At 42.6% G+C, this 16,864-nt stretch overlaps 1 protein-coding gene across 6 annotated transcripts in view; it reads right to left on the bottom strand.

Moving 5' to 3' along the window:
* LOC110522805 (liprin-beta-1) overlaps positions 1-16,864 on the bottom strand; it is a 74,736-nt gene that overhangs the window by 36,879 nt on the left and 20,993 nt on the right. For 2 of the 6 annotated variants that reach the window (XM_021601252.3, XM_090230814.1), the window contains exons 4-12: positions 11,118-11,207; positions 10,467-10,580; positions 10,211-10,336; positions 7,591-7,683; positions 7,252-7,344; positions 5,962-6,079; positions 5,202-5,246; positions 1,092-1,153; positions 817-901 (exon numbers count right to left, since the gene is read on the bottom strand). In XM_021601252.3, coding sequence (XP_021456927.3) covers positions 817-901; positions 1,092-1,153; positions 5,202-5,246; positions 5,962-6,079; positions 7,252-7,344; positions 7,591-7,683; positions 10,211-10,336; positions 10,467-10,580; positions 11,118-11,207 — 826 coding nt within the window. The remainder of the gene's footprint in view (positions 1-816; positions 902-1,091; positions 1,154-5,201; positions 5,247-5,961; positions 6,080-7,251; positions 7,345-7,590; positions 7,684-10,210; positions 10,337-10,466; positions 10,581-11,117; positions 11,208-16,864) is intronic. The other 4 variants (XM_021601258.3, XM_090230828.1, XM_021601257.3 and 1 more) reach the window with 3 other exon arrangements.

The following is a 16,864-nucleotide window of genomic DNA, read 5'->3' as shown; positions in this document are numbered from 1 at the left end:
TTGCGTGCTATTGTTTGTACAGATGAACATGGTACCTTCAAGCATTTGGAAATTTCTCCCAAGGATGAACCAGATTTGTGGAGGTCTACAATTTTTTTCTTGGCTGATTTCTTTTGATTTCCCCATGATGTCAAGCAGAGGCACTGAATTTGAAGGTAGGCCTTGAAATACATCCACAGGTACACCTCCAATTGACTCAAATTATGTCAATTAGCCTATCAAAAGCTTCTAAAGCCATGACATAATTTTCTGGAATTTTCCAAGCTGTTTAAAGGCACAGTCAACTTAGTGTATGTAAACTTCTGACCCACTGGAATTGTGATACAGTGAATTATAAGTGAAATAATCTGTCTGTAAACAATTGTTGGAAACATTACTTGTCATGCACAAAGTAGATATCTTAACTGACTTGCCAAAACTATAGTTTGTTAACAAGAAATTTGTGGAGTGGTTAAAATGACTCCAACCTAAGTGTATGTAAACTTCCGACTTCAGCTGTATGCATTGTCACTTTAATAACTCTACCTACACGTACATACTACCTTAAATAACCTCACATTGACTCTGTATCGGTACCCCCTGTATACAGTCCAACCATTGTTATTTCACTGCTGCTCTTTAATTACTTGTTACTTTTATCTCTGATTCTTGTCTGTATTTTTTAAAACTGCATTGTTGGTTAGGGGCTCGTAAATAAGCATTACACCTGTAAGGACTACACCTGTTGTATTTGGCGCATGTGACTAATAAAATTAGATTTGATGTACATCAAGGTGATAGGACTTGGTTTTAGAAATAGAACATGGCTTCTCAAACCTTTCTTCTCTTGCACTGACATCACCATGTCCTGGACCTTCTTGTAGCGCTGCAGCGACTGCCTCAGCTCCTCAATCTTACGATCCTACAGGTGCAGAGGGGTCACACAAAGGTCAAAGTACAAGCCAGGTGACAAGGTACAGAGAGATCATTTTTTTGAACAGAGGTTCGGAGAGGTTGTAACCTCTTCTTTGGCCTGCCACATTAAACTTGACAAGACAAACTATCCGAGAGTAATGAGATGGGGTGAGGGGGTCAACTGTAGTTCACTGTACCTTCTCCTCATTAGCTGCCATCAGTGACTCCACCGCTTTTTTCATTCTCTGCACTTCCACATCTGGAGGGTGAAGAACTGGATTTCAGCAAGTGAATATACAGCAGTCAACCATGGTCAATTCTGGGCAAAGATATGTCTGGGGTCCTCTGACTGACTCATCCATTGTGATCCATGGTACAACAGTATATATACAGTATATATATCTATTCAGAGTGGCGTCTCTGTCCGTTGTCAATATACATCGTTATACAACAGTACTATCTAAACAGACAGGGAATGCTCCTGAGGGACATTTTGGCTCCCTGTCCATCTAGTCTAACCACTTCCTAGTCTCACAGTAAGATAAACACACCATCTAACACAGTTGGGGGAACCTTGAGGTGGATGATTTGGACTTGGTGGGTACAGCCATGTCAATGTGTTGTTCTGTCACAAAGACATAATGAGAGGAGACATTGTGAGGAGGACAAGGATGATTTTGATGAGGGTTAGCAGACAGCACACTGGGTGTTGATGGTGGGAGCAAGTGGTGAGAGGAGACAGGGGTAAGGAAAGGGTGAGGAGAGGCCTGTGTTAAAAGGTGATTATTATTGTTTGTAGGCGAAAGCAGGATAGAAGCACAGACTGAACAGTGAGCTCGCATCCATGACACGACAGGTGGCAGAAAGGGATGTTTTTTTGTGTTTTTCTTTTTACATGTAGACAGGTTATGCATCTTATACACACTCCCCTACGTATTTATTTGGACAGTGAAGCTAAAACGTTTAATTTGGCTCTATAATCTAGCATTTTAGATTTGAAGTACATAACGTCACCTTTCAATTAAGGGTATTTTCATACATATCTGTTCTACCGTTTAGAAATGAATGCACTATATGTATCAAGTCCCCCATTGTCAAGGTGTCTTACATATTTGGACAAATTCATTAATAATTTAACACATTTTGTCAAAAGTTTAGTATTTTGTCTTATATATACACACAGTACCAGTCAACAGTTTGGACACCTACTCATTCAAGGGTTTTACTTTATTTTCACTATTTTCTACATTGTTGAATAATAGTGAAGACATCAAAACTATGAAATAACACATGGAATCATGTAGTAAGCAGAAAAGTGTTCAATCAAAATATATTTTAGATTCTTCAAAGTAGCCACCTTCTGCCTTGACAACAGCTTTGCACACTCTTGGCATTCTCTCAACTAGCTTCACCTGGAAGGCTTTTCCAACAGTCTTGAAGGACTTGTGCTTAGCACTTGTTGGCTCCTTTTCCTTCACTCTGTGGTCCAACTCATGCCAAACCATCTTAATTGGGTTGAGGTTGGGTGATTGTGGAGGCCAGGTCATCTGATGCAGCACTCCATCACTCTCCTTCTTGGTCAAATAGTCCTTACACAGCCTGTAGGTGTGTTGGGTCATTGTCCTGTTGAAAAACAAATGATAGTCCCACAGAGTGAAGGAAAAGGAGCCAACAAGTGCTCAGCACAACTCCTTCAAGACTGTTGGAAAAACATTCCAGGTGAAGCTGGTTGAGAGAATGCCAAGAGTGTGCAAAGCTGTCATCAAGGCAAATGTTGGCTACTTTGAAGAATCTCATAAAATATATTTTAATTTGTTGAAAACTATTTTGCTTACTACATGATTCCATTTCATAGTTTTGATGTATTCACTATTATTCTACAATGTAGAAAATAGTCAAAATAAAGAAAAACCCTTGAATGAGTAGGTGTGTCCAAACTTGACTGGTATTGTATTTCTAGCACACAATGACGACATTAAGCTTGTGAATCCATAAACTTGTTTGATTAATTTGCAGTTGTTTGTGATATTTATGCCACTATCTTTCTCACTAATCGGTATTCACGATTGACTCATGATTTTCCGTAATGATGGTAGCATCCACATGAATGTAGAAGTGTTCAAGTACATATTCTTTTCTTATTTAAAATAAAAAAAAGGTGACTCCAAAATGACACAATACATTATTTACCATGAATTTATACACTATTAAGTGAATCAGACATATTAGTACTGTGCCCCTGGAGCAAATTAGAGTTAAGTGCTTTGCTCAAGGAGACAGACAGATTTTTCACCTTGTCAGCTCGGTTATTCAAACCAGCAACCTGATGTTACTGGCTCAATTCTCTAACCACTAGGCTACCTGCCACTCCACATTTCTGAACGGTTAAATAGATACAGTGCATTCAGAAAGTATTCAGACCCTTTGACTTTTTACACATTTTGTTACATTGCAGCCTTATTCTAAAATTGATGACATTGTTTTACAAACAATAACCCATAATGACAAAGCAATTGTTTTTGTTTATTTTTTGCAACAAAAAAACAAACAGAAAAATCACACAAGTATTCAGACCCTTTACTAAGTACGTTGTTGAAGCACCTTTGGCAGATATTACAGCCTGGAGTCTTCTTGGGTATGACGCTACACGCTTGGCACACCTGTATTTGGGGTGTTTCTTTCATTCTTCTCTGCAGATCCTCTCAAGCTCTGTCGGGTTGGACGGGGAGCGTCGCTGCCACCACCATGCTTCACCATAGGGATGGTGCCAGTTTTACTCCAGATGTGACGCTTGGCATTCAGGCTAAAGAGTTCAATCTGGGTTTCATCAGACCAGACAATCTTGTTTCTCATGGTTTGAGAGTCCTTTAGGTGCCTTTTGGCAAACTCCCAGCGGGCTGTCATGTGCCTTTTATTGAGGAGTGGCTGCCGTCTGGCCACTCTACCATAAAGGCTTAATTGGTGGAGTGCTGCAGAGATGGAAAACCTTCCGGAAGGACAACCATCTCCACAGAGGAACTCTGGGGCTCTGTCAGAGTGACCATCGTGTTCTTGGTCCCCTCCGTGACCAAGGCCCTTCTCCCCTGATTGCTAGGTTTGGCCAGGCGGCCAGCTCTTGGAAGAGTCTTGGTGGTTCCAAACTACTTCCATTTAAGAATGATGGAGTCCACTGTGTTCTTGGGGACCTTCAATGCTGCAGACATGTTTTGGTACCCTTCCCCAGATCTGTGCCTCGACACAATCCTGTCTCGGAGCTCTACGGACAATTCTTTCAACCTCATTGCTTGGTTTTTGCTCTGACATGCGCTGTCAAGTGTGGGACCTTATACAGACAGGTGTGTGCCTGTCCAAATCATGTCCAATTAATTGAATTTACCACAGGTGGACTCCAATCAATGGAAACAGGATGTACCTGAGGTCAATTTCCAGTCTCATAGCAAAGGGTCTGAATAGGGTCTGTAATGATTCTTTTTTTGTAATACATTTGGAAAACTTTCTAAAAACCTGTTTTTTCTTCATTATGGGGTATTGTGTGTAGACTAATGAGAGAAAAAAATATTTAATACATTTTAGGATAAGGCTGTAACGTAACAAAATGTGGAGAAGCGCTCTGAATACTTTCCAAATGCACCGTATGAAAATAAGCTCAAACAAAAAGGTGAAATTCTGTACTGTCGCCTCAAAACATTTGATCTAAAATCCCAAATGCTGGAGTATAGAGACAAATGAAGTTTTATTTACAAATAAATACAGAGGGGAGTGTCTTTCTTATTCTCTAGGGCAAACTTAAAGCACAATTCGTAAGTTTGATTCCCATTGTAATCAATATGTTGTGTAGAAAGTTTGAGGCTGTTGAAATCACAATACCAAAGAGGCGCAGGTGAGTTAATTTGAACAGTATATATTTCTTGTTGTTGTGTGCAGGTTGCGTTTCACACTATTTGCATTTGAACTTCATCTGGTTGCCACGGAGAACAAAAAACGAACAGATTTCATCTTTAAGATATTTCCATTAAGTAAACTTACTCTACCATTCTTAAAGTACATAAAGGCCAACCTTTCTGCAATATAAACCACTGATATCATCTTTTCATTCACCTCCCTGAGTTCTAAAACACCGGTGGCTGAACTGATCTGAAGTGATAATAAAACAATTGCACAGAGTATACATTGTATTAAATAGCTTTCCAATGGGTTATGGAGAAGCAAGGTTCAGATGGGTCATTCATGCCCATACATGCAACAGTGACAGTTGTGCAAGAGCAAATAATAATAAATACAAGCATTGATAAAACCCATAACCTTACGTTTCTCTTTCAGCCTCTTTTTAAGAGTTTCATCTGGGTGAGAGACTAAACAGGACACAGAATTACTGTATGAAACAAAAACTGGCTCCAGATTCTGAAGACTGTCCATCATGACTTCTGTCAAGACTGGATTCTTTTAAATCATGTTGATTGGTCACAAAATATGACAGACATTTCTGAGATAATATTTTTTAAGCATAATAAGACATAAATGCTCATACATGCTCAGAACACGTTATAATGCATTATAACTATCGGCTTTAAGTAAAGCTTTACCAAAATGTTATCATCTGGGCTTAAATGGAACATGTTTGTCTTATAGGGTTGGTTTCCCAGACACATATTTAGGCTAGTCTTAGACAAAGAACCACATTTGAAAGACATTATAATACTGTGTTATTATTATAATTAGGTGGGTGCTTAAATTTGTCCCATTGGAAAATCGTTTTTTTGCAAATCCCACTACCTGAAACAACCTCGGAGAGTGGTGTCACTGCCTGGGATCAACCATTGTCGACGACGAGCGACCCTGGAGCAATTATGGTTAAGTGCCTTGCTCAAGGGCACAGACAGATTTTTCACCTAGTCGGTTCGGGATTCGAACCAGCAACCTTTTGGTTACTGGCCGAACGCTCTTAACCGCTTAGACTACCTGCCGCACTTCATGCTTTTAGTCTAGGACTAGACTTAATCTGTGTCTGGAAAACAACCCCATAGAGTAAAGACACAGAGAACCAGTGAATATGGTCCATGATCTCACCTCTGTCTCCACAGTCCATGCCACCCGGGGTGTTGGCTCTGAACCCAGTCTCGCCGTGTAACCTCCTCACCTCTCTGTCCCTTCCCTCCAGCTGCCTCCTCAGCGTCACCAGCTCCTCCTGCTCAACACACAACAGTTAGTCAGGGACATCCTCCCAAAAAACACTGGCTGCATTCCAGACCGACTAAATTGCAGACGTTGCAATGCCAATGGCTGTGTGCCACGTCATCAACTGTGCAGTAGAGCATCAGATTACTATATCGTGTGGTGCGGTTAACTGATATGTTAACCACCTATGCAGGTGTTGTGAGATCTGGCAGGCGTCTGCAACGTAGTCAGCCAGGAATGTGGCCACTGACTTATCACTCCCCCCCTATTTTACCCCCTTTCATACCCAACACCCATCACCACAAACAAACCATAACAACCATTCAGATGCTGACTTGGCAGGCAGAGACAATGGTCACACCTGCTCTGGGAGTATGTGTTTAAGAGGGGGAGGTAGGGATGTAGGGGTCAGTGGTAGGGTCTGGGGTGGTTGCGTCTGGGGTGGTTGCGTCTGGGGTGGTTGCGTCTGGGGTGGTTGCGTCTGGGGTGGTTGCGTCTGGGGTGGTTGCGTCTGGGGTGGTTGCGTCTGGGGTGGTTGCGTCTGGGGTGGTTGCGTCTGGGGTGGTTGCGTCTCAGCAAGTGCTGGAGGGGCCGTTTTACATGGCAGTGTCAAAATAGCCTGGTCCCAGTCCTGTTTGTGCTGTCTTGCCAAGTCAATTGACGTGACAATGACAACAGGTGTTGCCAAAACAGCACAAAAAGATCTGGGACCAGGCTAGAGTGAAAAGGTCATTATTTCAAAACGAACTAAAAAGGCAAACTGAGAAATTAAACAATCTTTCAGATGGCATTTCATCCATGAGAAGAAGGGAGAGAGGAAAAGAAAGAAACAAATGAGGGCAAAGAAAGCCAAAAAGCACATGTAAAGTGGTTTACATGTGCTACAGTATATGCTTAAACTGGTGCCTTGTGGGTGTCGGAAGGTGTATTTTAGGGTTTATATTTACATTTAAGTGCTTTGGCTTTTTCACTGGCACCAAAAAAATAATGAATTTAATAATTTGGATCAGTGTGTTTTAGATTCTGATTATACACCCCTTTAATTTCATCTAGAGATAGGTAAAAACAAAAACACAAAAAACAGCAGTTGAAACAATCTTGCTCAAAAACCAAAAACTAAACCAAAGTAAAAAGTAGAAAGACATTAGATGGCAACAAGCAGAAACCCTGGGAGAAGCCAACCTTCAGTGCCTGCAGTTTGTGCTCGTTCCTCTGTTTCTCATACTGCATCTGGCCCACTTTGATTTTCAGGCTAGAAAGCTTGGCCATTAGCGACTAGTAGCAGTGGAGAGGAAGGTAAAGCCAAGGAAAAAGAGAAAAAGAGAGATGTCATAAGAGAAGCGATGCCAAAAAGGAGGAGGGGATACCCAAAGAGCTGACAAGTAGTCAAAAGAAAAGGATATATGTGTAAAAAATAAATGGCTAGGTAAAAGCTTTCCTTTTGGAAGTAGATAATTATCTGCAGAATTATGCTTGCGTACTGCAGTGTAGGTAGGCCAACCCTAACTCATGATAACTAACCTTAGTGGATTTCAGTTTCTTCTCATACTGTAGTCTTTCACTCTCCATCTCAGTCACTTTGTACCTCAGCTCATTAATCTCCAGACCCATGTCCTGAGAGGGGAGAGAAAGACTGACTTACACGGGGGAAGGAGGGAAGCTGTATACGTGCTTGTTAAATCAGAGAATTTCTCAGAATTAAAAGGAGTCATAGAGCAACAGTCACCCTGATGGCTTGATAAATCAGTAAGATATGATCCCAGAGGAACAAGCAATGTAACAGAAATCTAGAGAGGAACCAGGCTCTGAGGGGTGGCCAATCCTCTTCTGGCTGTGCCGGGTTGAGATTATGACAGTACATGGCCAAGATGTTCAAATGTTCATAGATGGCCAGCAGCATCAAATAATAATAATAATCACAGTAGTTGTAGAGGGTGCAACAGGTCAGCACCGCAGGAGTAACCTTGATAACATGTTATCAATGACATCACTTGAATGGTTCATCTGAAAGGCATCCCAGATTACAATGCATGTTAGTAGCCTCACTGAGAAAGTCTTTATTTTGACAACAAAAAATATGAAAATTAGTGCTTTTGTAAAAGGCTATCCTGTTAGAGTAACAAGTAACATGACATGAACTCTAAATTGACAAAAACATTTATACTGTGCAAGGTCAGCTATGATATCTAGCCAACTAGTTCAAAAACCAAGCAAGCTCTGCTATCATTGATGAATATTTTGCTAGCTACTGTAGTGACCGAAGCAGAACAGCTTGCTACCTGTGCAGGATTTTACAATGGATTATGAATTTCACTATGGACATTGGCAGCATCATTTGATGACTCACAACTAGCTGCAATTGATTTAATAGGAGTGGACACTTAGCTACAGACCGGTAGGGATGTTAACTCTTTCATAACACTTAGGTTGCATTGACTGAAAACTCGTTTTTTTTAGCCAGCTGTTTATAGCCCAGCAAGCTAGATAGCCTTTCCTAATTTGGCACATTTGAAGTCCCTCACCGCAAACCATATTGAATACTGTTTTATGCGTAGTGTACACAATATCTGCCTGCAGAAGAAGTGACTATTATTGTTGGCATTACCATGCAGTTAGCTAATTTAATAAACTTGTTTGCTGTTAGCTAGCTTGCTGGCTAACAAAGCCCATGTCAAAACTACTGTAATGTTTAACAGCTAGACCTTGCTCGCTAAATGAACACAAAAACATATGCAAGTGGGGCTTTGACTGGACTATACAGGATTGATGACGCTAGCTACATGCTTTGTTATTTTGGACGTCATGCATTTAGCTAGCTTGCTAATGTTAATGTCGGGTAAGAGTTAATGTTACATTCGATGCCCCTGCCCATGTGAAAATCACTAACGTAACCTACAGCTGAATGAGCTCAAACATGTATGCAAGTGGATTTTTGACCTGACTATACAGGCTTGTTAACTTTATTGTTTGTATTTAGTTTTTCCATCTCAATTTAAGTTGATTAACTTCTTGATCAGTCTTAATTTAAAAAAGCCATGAGTAAAGTAGGTGTGCGGACGCTCTACCATTATCATGACGTTGTTCCAATATGGCTGCGGCAACATCTCTCTTGCCTGTGCTAGGCGCTCAAAAAACATCTAATATGTTCTAAAAGCATTTTCATAACATCACGTTCAACAAGGTTACCTAACATGGACATGTAAAACAATGTTGTAGGTTGATTGGAGCATATCAGTTCCACTTTAATTAAAACTTGGCCTTGGTTTTCATTTTCATTGAAAATATATATTTTGAACCCTGATGAAGGCAGCCTAGGTGTCGAAACGGTTTATTAAACGTATTGCATCGTGACCATTAGAGTGAGTGGCTTTTCCTTATCTAAGTAAATGGTAACACCATTATTATTTTTTTATCAAAAGAAGCCTATACCGAGAACCATATTATAGTTTTCTCCGACATAGTCCAAGGCCTACTACTGATCCTCATGGAGACCATATCTGTTCTGGAGGGACTGCTTTGCAGATACAGTAGAAATCCCAGAGCAGGTTAAGAGATGTGACAGGAATGTGCCTCTGGTGGGGAGTACTTCTGTGTTCTGCTCTCGCAGATAGGCTGTGAAGCGGAACATACTGGACTGTTCCAGTGGACTGGAAGAGACGGCTGTGACACAACAATAACATGACGTGTTTGAGAGCTGTCCAAGAATCCACCACAGTTCATTGGAGTCCAAATACACACCCCCTTTGTTCTCCTTTCCTCCAAACTTCCACGTAAACAAGATAAGAACATCACCATTTGTTCATTGTTTGCAACCATACAACCAGAGGAAAAATACATCTTCCAATTTCCCATTATCAAAGCCCTGAAGCTTCACATTCATGTAAGAGCAACTCATTCATACCTTCAAACATAAGACAATTATAGTACCTCTGGCCATGGCAAGGCTGACATTCCCTTAGAAGTGAATGGTCTCTATTGCCCCAACACACTATGGTTTTGAGCACATGATGATGCAAGCCTTCCCTCCCCCAAACAGGTTTCAGGCAGCATGAAAGGGTAAGTGTGTGCGTGTCAGAAAGAGAGAGGGAGAGAGAAAGACTAAGAAGAATCAGTCCTTAAACAGAGGCCTCCCATCACATACCTCACTGTCCCTGAAGTCAAAGTGCAGTATGTCCTTCTCAAATGAGTTCAGCTTCAGTTTCAAGTTGGACACCTCAGCCTTTAGGTCCAGTTTCTGAGTCTCTAGAGTCGTTCTGCACAGGAGCTCCTGCGAAATAACAAAACACGCTAAATATAAACACACACACAGCTTGCTTGCTGGGTTTTGTTGTTCAGCAGCTTTGACAAAATAACTTCAACAAAGACCCCTTTTCAGGGGCCGTCTCATCCAAACTCACCTGTTGTAGCATCTCCTCAGTGGCGTTCAGTTTCTCCCGGTGTTCATCCAGACACATTTCCAAGTCCCTTATCTTCTCCCCCTGCGCCTCCACCTGGTCTGTCAACACACTCACCTGCACAGGAACACAAGGGTAACACTAAGTAACTCTTATACCTGTGTAGTTACTCTGTCATTACAATTTAAAGATTAACATAATTATGGTGCATAGTGATTTGTATTTGCAAAGTAATGGAGTTGATTGAGTTTTTGTTATTACACCAAGTTTATTATATAGCCCCGTCCCAGATCTGTTTGTGCCGTATAGCCAACTCCTATGGTGGTTGTCATTCCCAAACAATTTTGTGAGTTGGCTATATACCACAAACAGATCTGGGACCAGGCTACGTTCATTACACTTCATTGCACTAAAAAGGCCACTTAGCATTTGATCGCGGACAGTTGTTACTGAAGAGGGTCACTGCAGACCCCATGGATCGTGTGCAACAGACCATCGATGCACGGATAGATGGGTGCTGGAGGTGTTCAGAACCTCCTAGATCAACTGACTGCGGCAGCCTAGACTAATCAATACTATTGTGACATTTAATGAGCCATTAATGCTGCCTGGGTAGGATAGCTACTAGCTATGCCAGGTTGTGGTGTACTGTACCTGAAGCACCAGGGATTCCTTGTCACCCTCCAGTCGAGACAGTCTCTCCTGGTAGAGGTCACCACCCATGGAAATGTGGTGGCCATTGGACTGCATGCAGGCATAGAGAAGACAACATAGTCAGTGAGAGAGTGACACATGGGATTGGTCTGTGAGTGTTAACATACGAGACTCCAATTGTCCCTAGTGACAGACTTAACAAATGTTAATCAAGTTATGAGTGGCTGGCCATGGTGGATGCAATATTGGTTATGGGTTCTAAGATTAAGCCTCTACTACACTGGTAAGACTGGTGACATGCTCAGTGCTTAAAGTTGCACTATGCAGAAATTGCACTGGTTGGAAATTTCCTGGTTGTTAAAACTCTCGCCTAAAAGTTCGCCTAATTTCAGTTTATGTGACAAAAAAAAAAAAAAAGTAAAGTGTAGAGAATCATTGTACCATCTAAACCGCTGTGAAATATATATTCCATAACGAAAAATACCGTTGTTCCAGCTTGCGTACAAAACCGAAAGTAAAAACAAAAACAGGAAGCATAGGAATAGAGCATAGCACATCTATCGTTTCTTAGACTTGCTTTCAAGTAGAACGATAGGAATGTGAGTTATTGATCTATGTGAATTTGGTCAGGTCGCCCAAAAAGTAACATATTGTCACTAATGTATCAAGATAAAGTCAGAAACCTAAAGAGTTGTGTTGTGTCACTGGAGTATTTTAAGGGTGAACAGGGCATATTTTAAGTACCTTGAATATGGACAATTATCAAACAATCACACACAAGTCTTCGAGTGACAGCTAGCATGATTGATGTTGCATTTGCCAGCAACACCTTAAATGGTCAAAGAGAGAACAATTTCCAGAGACGAGTGTACACATAGAGAGTTACAGCATTACACAGAGGCTCTGGCATTTCCCTGGCCTAAAGCCTAAATCTCAGTGCTCTCTCCACAGCATACTGTTGGTTCTCAATTCCAACACATCAGAGGGTTGTTTCTCACAGCAGTCTCTGACAACACCTGGGTTGTATCTCACATTTCCAGGGGAACACTAACTACAGCATATTGTAAGAGTTCAGGGAGATATTTGCTTGGTACATTCAGAGATACGGTTCTTGGGACAATGGAGCCTGATATTAGGGGTGTTTTTGAAACGCTCAAAGCGAGGACAGGCTGAAGAACTGTGAGCAGGCTGAGGATGTACCAGATGGTTCAAACAAACTAGTTGAAGCTCAAGACTTAAATCTGCCTTTACCATGGGAAATCTGCCCTTACCATCAATATTACTTGCCAACGTACAATCATTGGACAATAAATTAGACGAGGTACGGACACGAATATCCTACCAAGGGACATAAAAAACTAACATCTTATGTTTCACCGAATTGTGGCAGAATGGCGACATGGAAAACATTCAGCTAGCGGAATATACGCTGCACCGGCTAGACAGAACAGCACACTCTGGTAAGGCGAGAGGTGTGGTCTGTGTATATTTGTAAACAACAGCTGGTGCACAAAATCTAAGGAAGTCTCTTGCTTTTGCTCGCCTGAAGTAGAATATCTCATAAGCTGTAGACCACACTATTTTCTAAGAGAGCTTTTATTAAAGAAATTGTGGCTGTTTATTTACCACCAGACAGACGCTGGCACTAAGACCGCACTGAGTCAGCTGTATAAGGAAATAAGCAAAAGGGGAACCGCTCACGGCGCTCCTAGTGGCCGGGGACTTTAATACAGGGAAACTGAAATCAGTTTTACGTCATTTCTATCAGCATGTTAAAAGCGTAACCAGAGGGGAAGAAAATTCTAGAACACCTTTACGCCACACACAGAGACATGTACAAAGCTCTCCCTCGCCCTCCATTTGCCAAATCTGAACATAATTTTATTCTCCTGATTCCTGATGACAAGCATAAATGTAAGCAGGAAGCACCAGTAAATGTCGCTAATACTCGCCGGATGTGGCAGGGCCTGCAAACTATTACAGACTACAAAGGGAAGCACAGCCGCGAGCTCCCCAGTGACACGGGCCTACAAGACGAGCTAAATCACTTCTATGCTCGCTTCGAGGCAAGCAACACTGAGGTGTGTGATCACGCTCTCCGTAGCCGATGTGAGTAAGACCTTTAAACAGGTCAACATTCACAAGGCCGCTGGGCAAAACGGAGTACCAGGACGTGTGCTCCGGGCATGTGCTGACCAACTGGCAGATGTCTTCACTCACTTTTCAACATGTCCCTGATTGAGTCTGTAATACCAACATGCTTCAAGCAGACCACCATAGTCCCTGTGCCCAAGAGCACTAAGGTAACCTGTCTAAATGAATACAGGCCCGTAGCACTCACGTTCGTATCCATGAAGTGCTTTGAAAGGCTGGTAACTGCTCACATTAACACCATTATCCCAGAAACCCTAGACCCACTCCAATTTTCATACCACTCAAACATATCTACAGATGATGCAATCTCTAATGCACTCCACACTGCCCTTTCCCACCTGGATAAAAGGAACACTGACATGAGAATGCTATTCATAGACTACAGCTCAGCGTTTAACACGATAGCGCCCTCAAAGCTTATCACCAAGCTAAGGATCCTGGGACTAAACACCTCCCTTTGCAACTGGATCCTGGACTTTCTGACAGGCCGCCACCAGGTGGTTAGGGTCAGTAGCAACACATCTGCCACACTGATTCTAAACACTGGAGCCCCTCAGGGGTACGTGCTCAGTCCCCTCCTGTACTCCCTGTTCACGCACGACTGCATGTCCAGGCACGACTCCAACACCCTCATTAAGTTTGCAGACGACAAGTGGTAGGCTTGATCACTGATAACGACGAGACAGCCTATAGGGAGGAGGTCAGAGACCTGGCCGGGTGGTGCCAGAATAATAACCTATCCCTCAACATGATCAAGGCAAAGGAGATGATTGTGGACTACATGAAAAGGAGGACCGAGCACGCCCCCATTCTTATCAACGGGGCTGTAGTGGAGCAGGTTGAGCTCTTCAAGTTTCTTGGTGTCAACATAAATAAACTAAAATGGTCCGAACACACCAGACAGTCGTGAAGAGGGCACGACAAAACCTATTCCCCCACAGGAGACAAAAGACTTGGCATGGGTCCTCAGATCCTCAAAAGGTTTAACAGCATCCTGACTGGCTACATCACTGCCTGGTACGGCAATTGCTCGGCCTCCGACCGCAAGGCACTACAGAGGGTAATGCGTACGGCCCAGTACATCACTGGGGCAAAGCTGCCTGCCATCCAGGACTTCTCCACCAGACGGTATCAGAGAAAGGCCCCAAAAGACCCCAGCCACCCCAGTCATAGACTGTTCTCTCTGCTACGGCACGGCAAGTGGTACCGGAGCGCCGAGTCTAGGTCCAAAAGGTCTTCTCAACAACCTTTACCCCCAAGCAATGTCTCACATGGAATAACCTTCACCTCTCAGAACAAGAATAGACTGACAAGTTCCAGAAGAAAGGTCTTTGTTACTGGCCCAACGCTCTAACCTGCCTCCCCTTCAACCCCAACCAATAGGTAAAGGGTTTCTATATTACTACTCTGCTGCTAAAACTGACCAGCAAATGTTGGTGATAATGCAGCACCTCATACCATACGTATCCTTTAAATAGCAGCAGAACTCATCAAGATACCATCCCAGATTCCCCACGACACAGTCTCTGACAGGTTGTCTGTAGTGACACCGGAGGGAATAACTCAGACGCCACAACAAAAAGATGTCCCGTATGGTTCTAACCTTTTCTCAACCTAAATCAGGACACAGCAACAGCAGGCCTATATTTATACACGCTATGACATATCTGGACAAACACCAGCCGTAACGAGACACCGCTGTGGAGACTGCTGTGACAAGAGGGATGTAATCAGAGCTGAACATCAACTTTAACGGATAGTAACATTCGTGTCCCATGTCTGTGTACAGTACGTCTGTCTTTATGACATTCTCCTAGTCCTCTTTATCTAATCACAGATGTGTGTCTCTCACATCAGGTGTGACAAGGGATTTAAAGTTAATACACATGGCTTATAGTAGGTGCTAAATATATCAAAGTAAATGTTAGTTGATCAATGAAACCAGGAAGACTTTGCAATCCTCACAATGCAAAAAATTAAACCACATTGACCCATTGAGATTATCATTAGGATCATGAGTGGATGTATACAAAACAGCAACATAGTACCTATATATTTTTATTTATTTCACCTTTATTTAACCAGGTAGGCTAGTTGAGAACAAGTTCTCATTAACAACTGCGACTTGGCCAAGATAAAGCAAAGCAGTGCAACACAAACACAGAGTTACACATGGAACAAACAAACATACATAATAAAATAGAAAAAGTGTATATACAGTGTGTGCAAATGAGGTAGGATAAGGGAGGTAAGGCAATAAATAGGCCATAGTGGCGAAATAATTACAATATAGCAAATAAACTGGAGTGATAAAAGTGCAGAAAATGAGTGTGCAAGTAGAGATACTGGGGTGCAAAGGAGCAAAATAACAGTATGGGGATGAGGTAGTTGGATGGGCTATTTACAGGTGGGCTACGTACAGATGCTGTGATCTGTGAGCTGCTCTGACAGCTGATGCTTAAAGATAGTGAGGGAGATATGAGTCTCCAGCATCAGTTATTTTTGCAGTTCGTTCCAGTCATTGGCAGCAGAGAACTGGAAGGAAAGGCAGCCAAACGAGGAATTTGCTTTGGGGGTGACCAGAGAAATAGACCTGCTGGAGATCGTGCTGCGGGTGGGTGCCGCTATGGTGACCAGTGAGCTGAGATAAGGCAGGGCTTTATCTAGCAAAGACTTACAGATGACCTGGAGCCAGTGGGTTTGGCAACGAATATGAAGCAAGGGTCAGCCAACGAGAGCATACAAGTCGCACTGATGGGTATTTTATGGGGCTTTTGTGACAAAAACAGACGGCACTGTGATAGACTGCATCCAATTTGCTAAGTAGAGAGTTGGAGGCTATTTTGTAAATGACATCGCCGAAGTCAAGGATCGGTAGGATAGTCAGTTTTACGAGGGTATGTTTGGCAGCATGAGTGAAGGATGCTTTGTTGCGAAATAGAAAGCCGATTCTATATTTAATTTTGGATTGGAGATGCTTAATGTGAGTCTGGAAGGAGAGTTTACAGTCTAACCAACCACCTAGGTATTTGTAATTGTCCACATATTCTAAGTCAGAACTGTCCAGAGTAGTGATGCTGGACTGGCAGGCAGGTGTGGGCAGCGATCAGTTGAAGAGCATTCATTTAGTTTTACTTGTATTTAAGAGCAGTTGGAGGCCACGGAAGGAGAGTTGCATGGCATTGAAACTCGTGTGGAAGTTAGTTAACACAGTGTCCAAACACAGTGTCCAAAGAAGGGCCAGAAGAACCAGCAGCAGCAAGAGCGACATCATTGATGTATACAGAGAAAAGAGTCGGCCCGAGGATTGAACCCTGTGGCACTCCCATAGAGACTGCCAGAGGTCCGGACAACAGGTCCTCCGATTTGACACACTGAACTCTGTCTGAGAAGTAGTTGGTGAACCAGGCGAGGCAGTCATTTGAGAAACCGAGGCTGTTGAGTCTGCCGATAAGAATGTGGTGATTGACAGAGTCGAAGTCCCTGGCCAGGTCGATGAATATCAGCTGCACAGTATTGTCTCTTATCGATGGCAGTTATGATATTGTTTAGGACCTTGAGCGTGGCTGAGGTGCACCCATGACCAGCTCGGA

The sequence above is a fragment of the Oncorhynchus mykiss genome, chromosome 1, assembly GCF_057628025.1.
Source record: "Oncorhynchus mykiss isolate SJ-2025 chromosome 1, ASM5762802v1, whole genome shotgun sequence".
Lineage (NCBI taxonomy): Eukaryota > Metazoa > Chordata > Actinopteri > Salmoniformes > Salmonidae > Oncorhynchus > Oncorhynchus mykiss.
The sequence above is the reverse complement of the archived record's forward strand: the minus strand, read 5'-3'. Positions and strand labels throughout refer to the sequence as shown.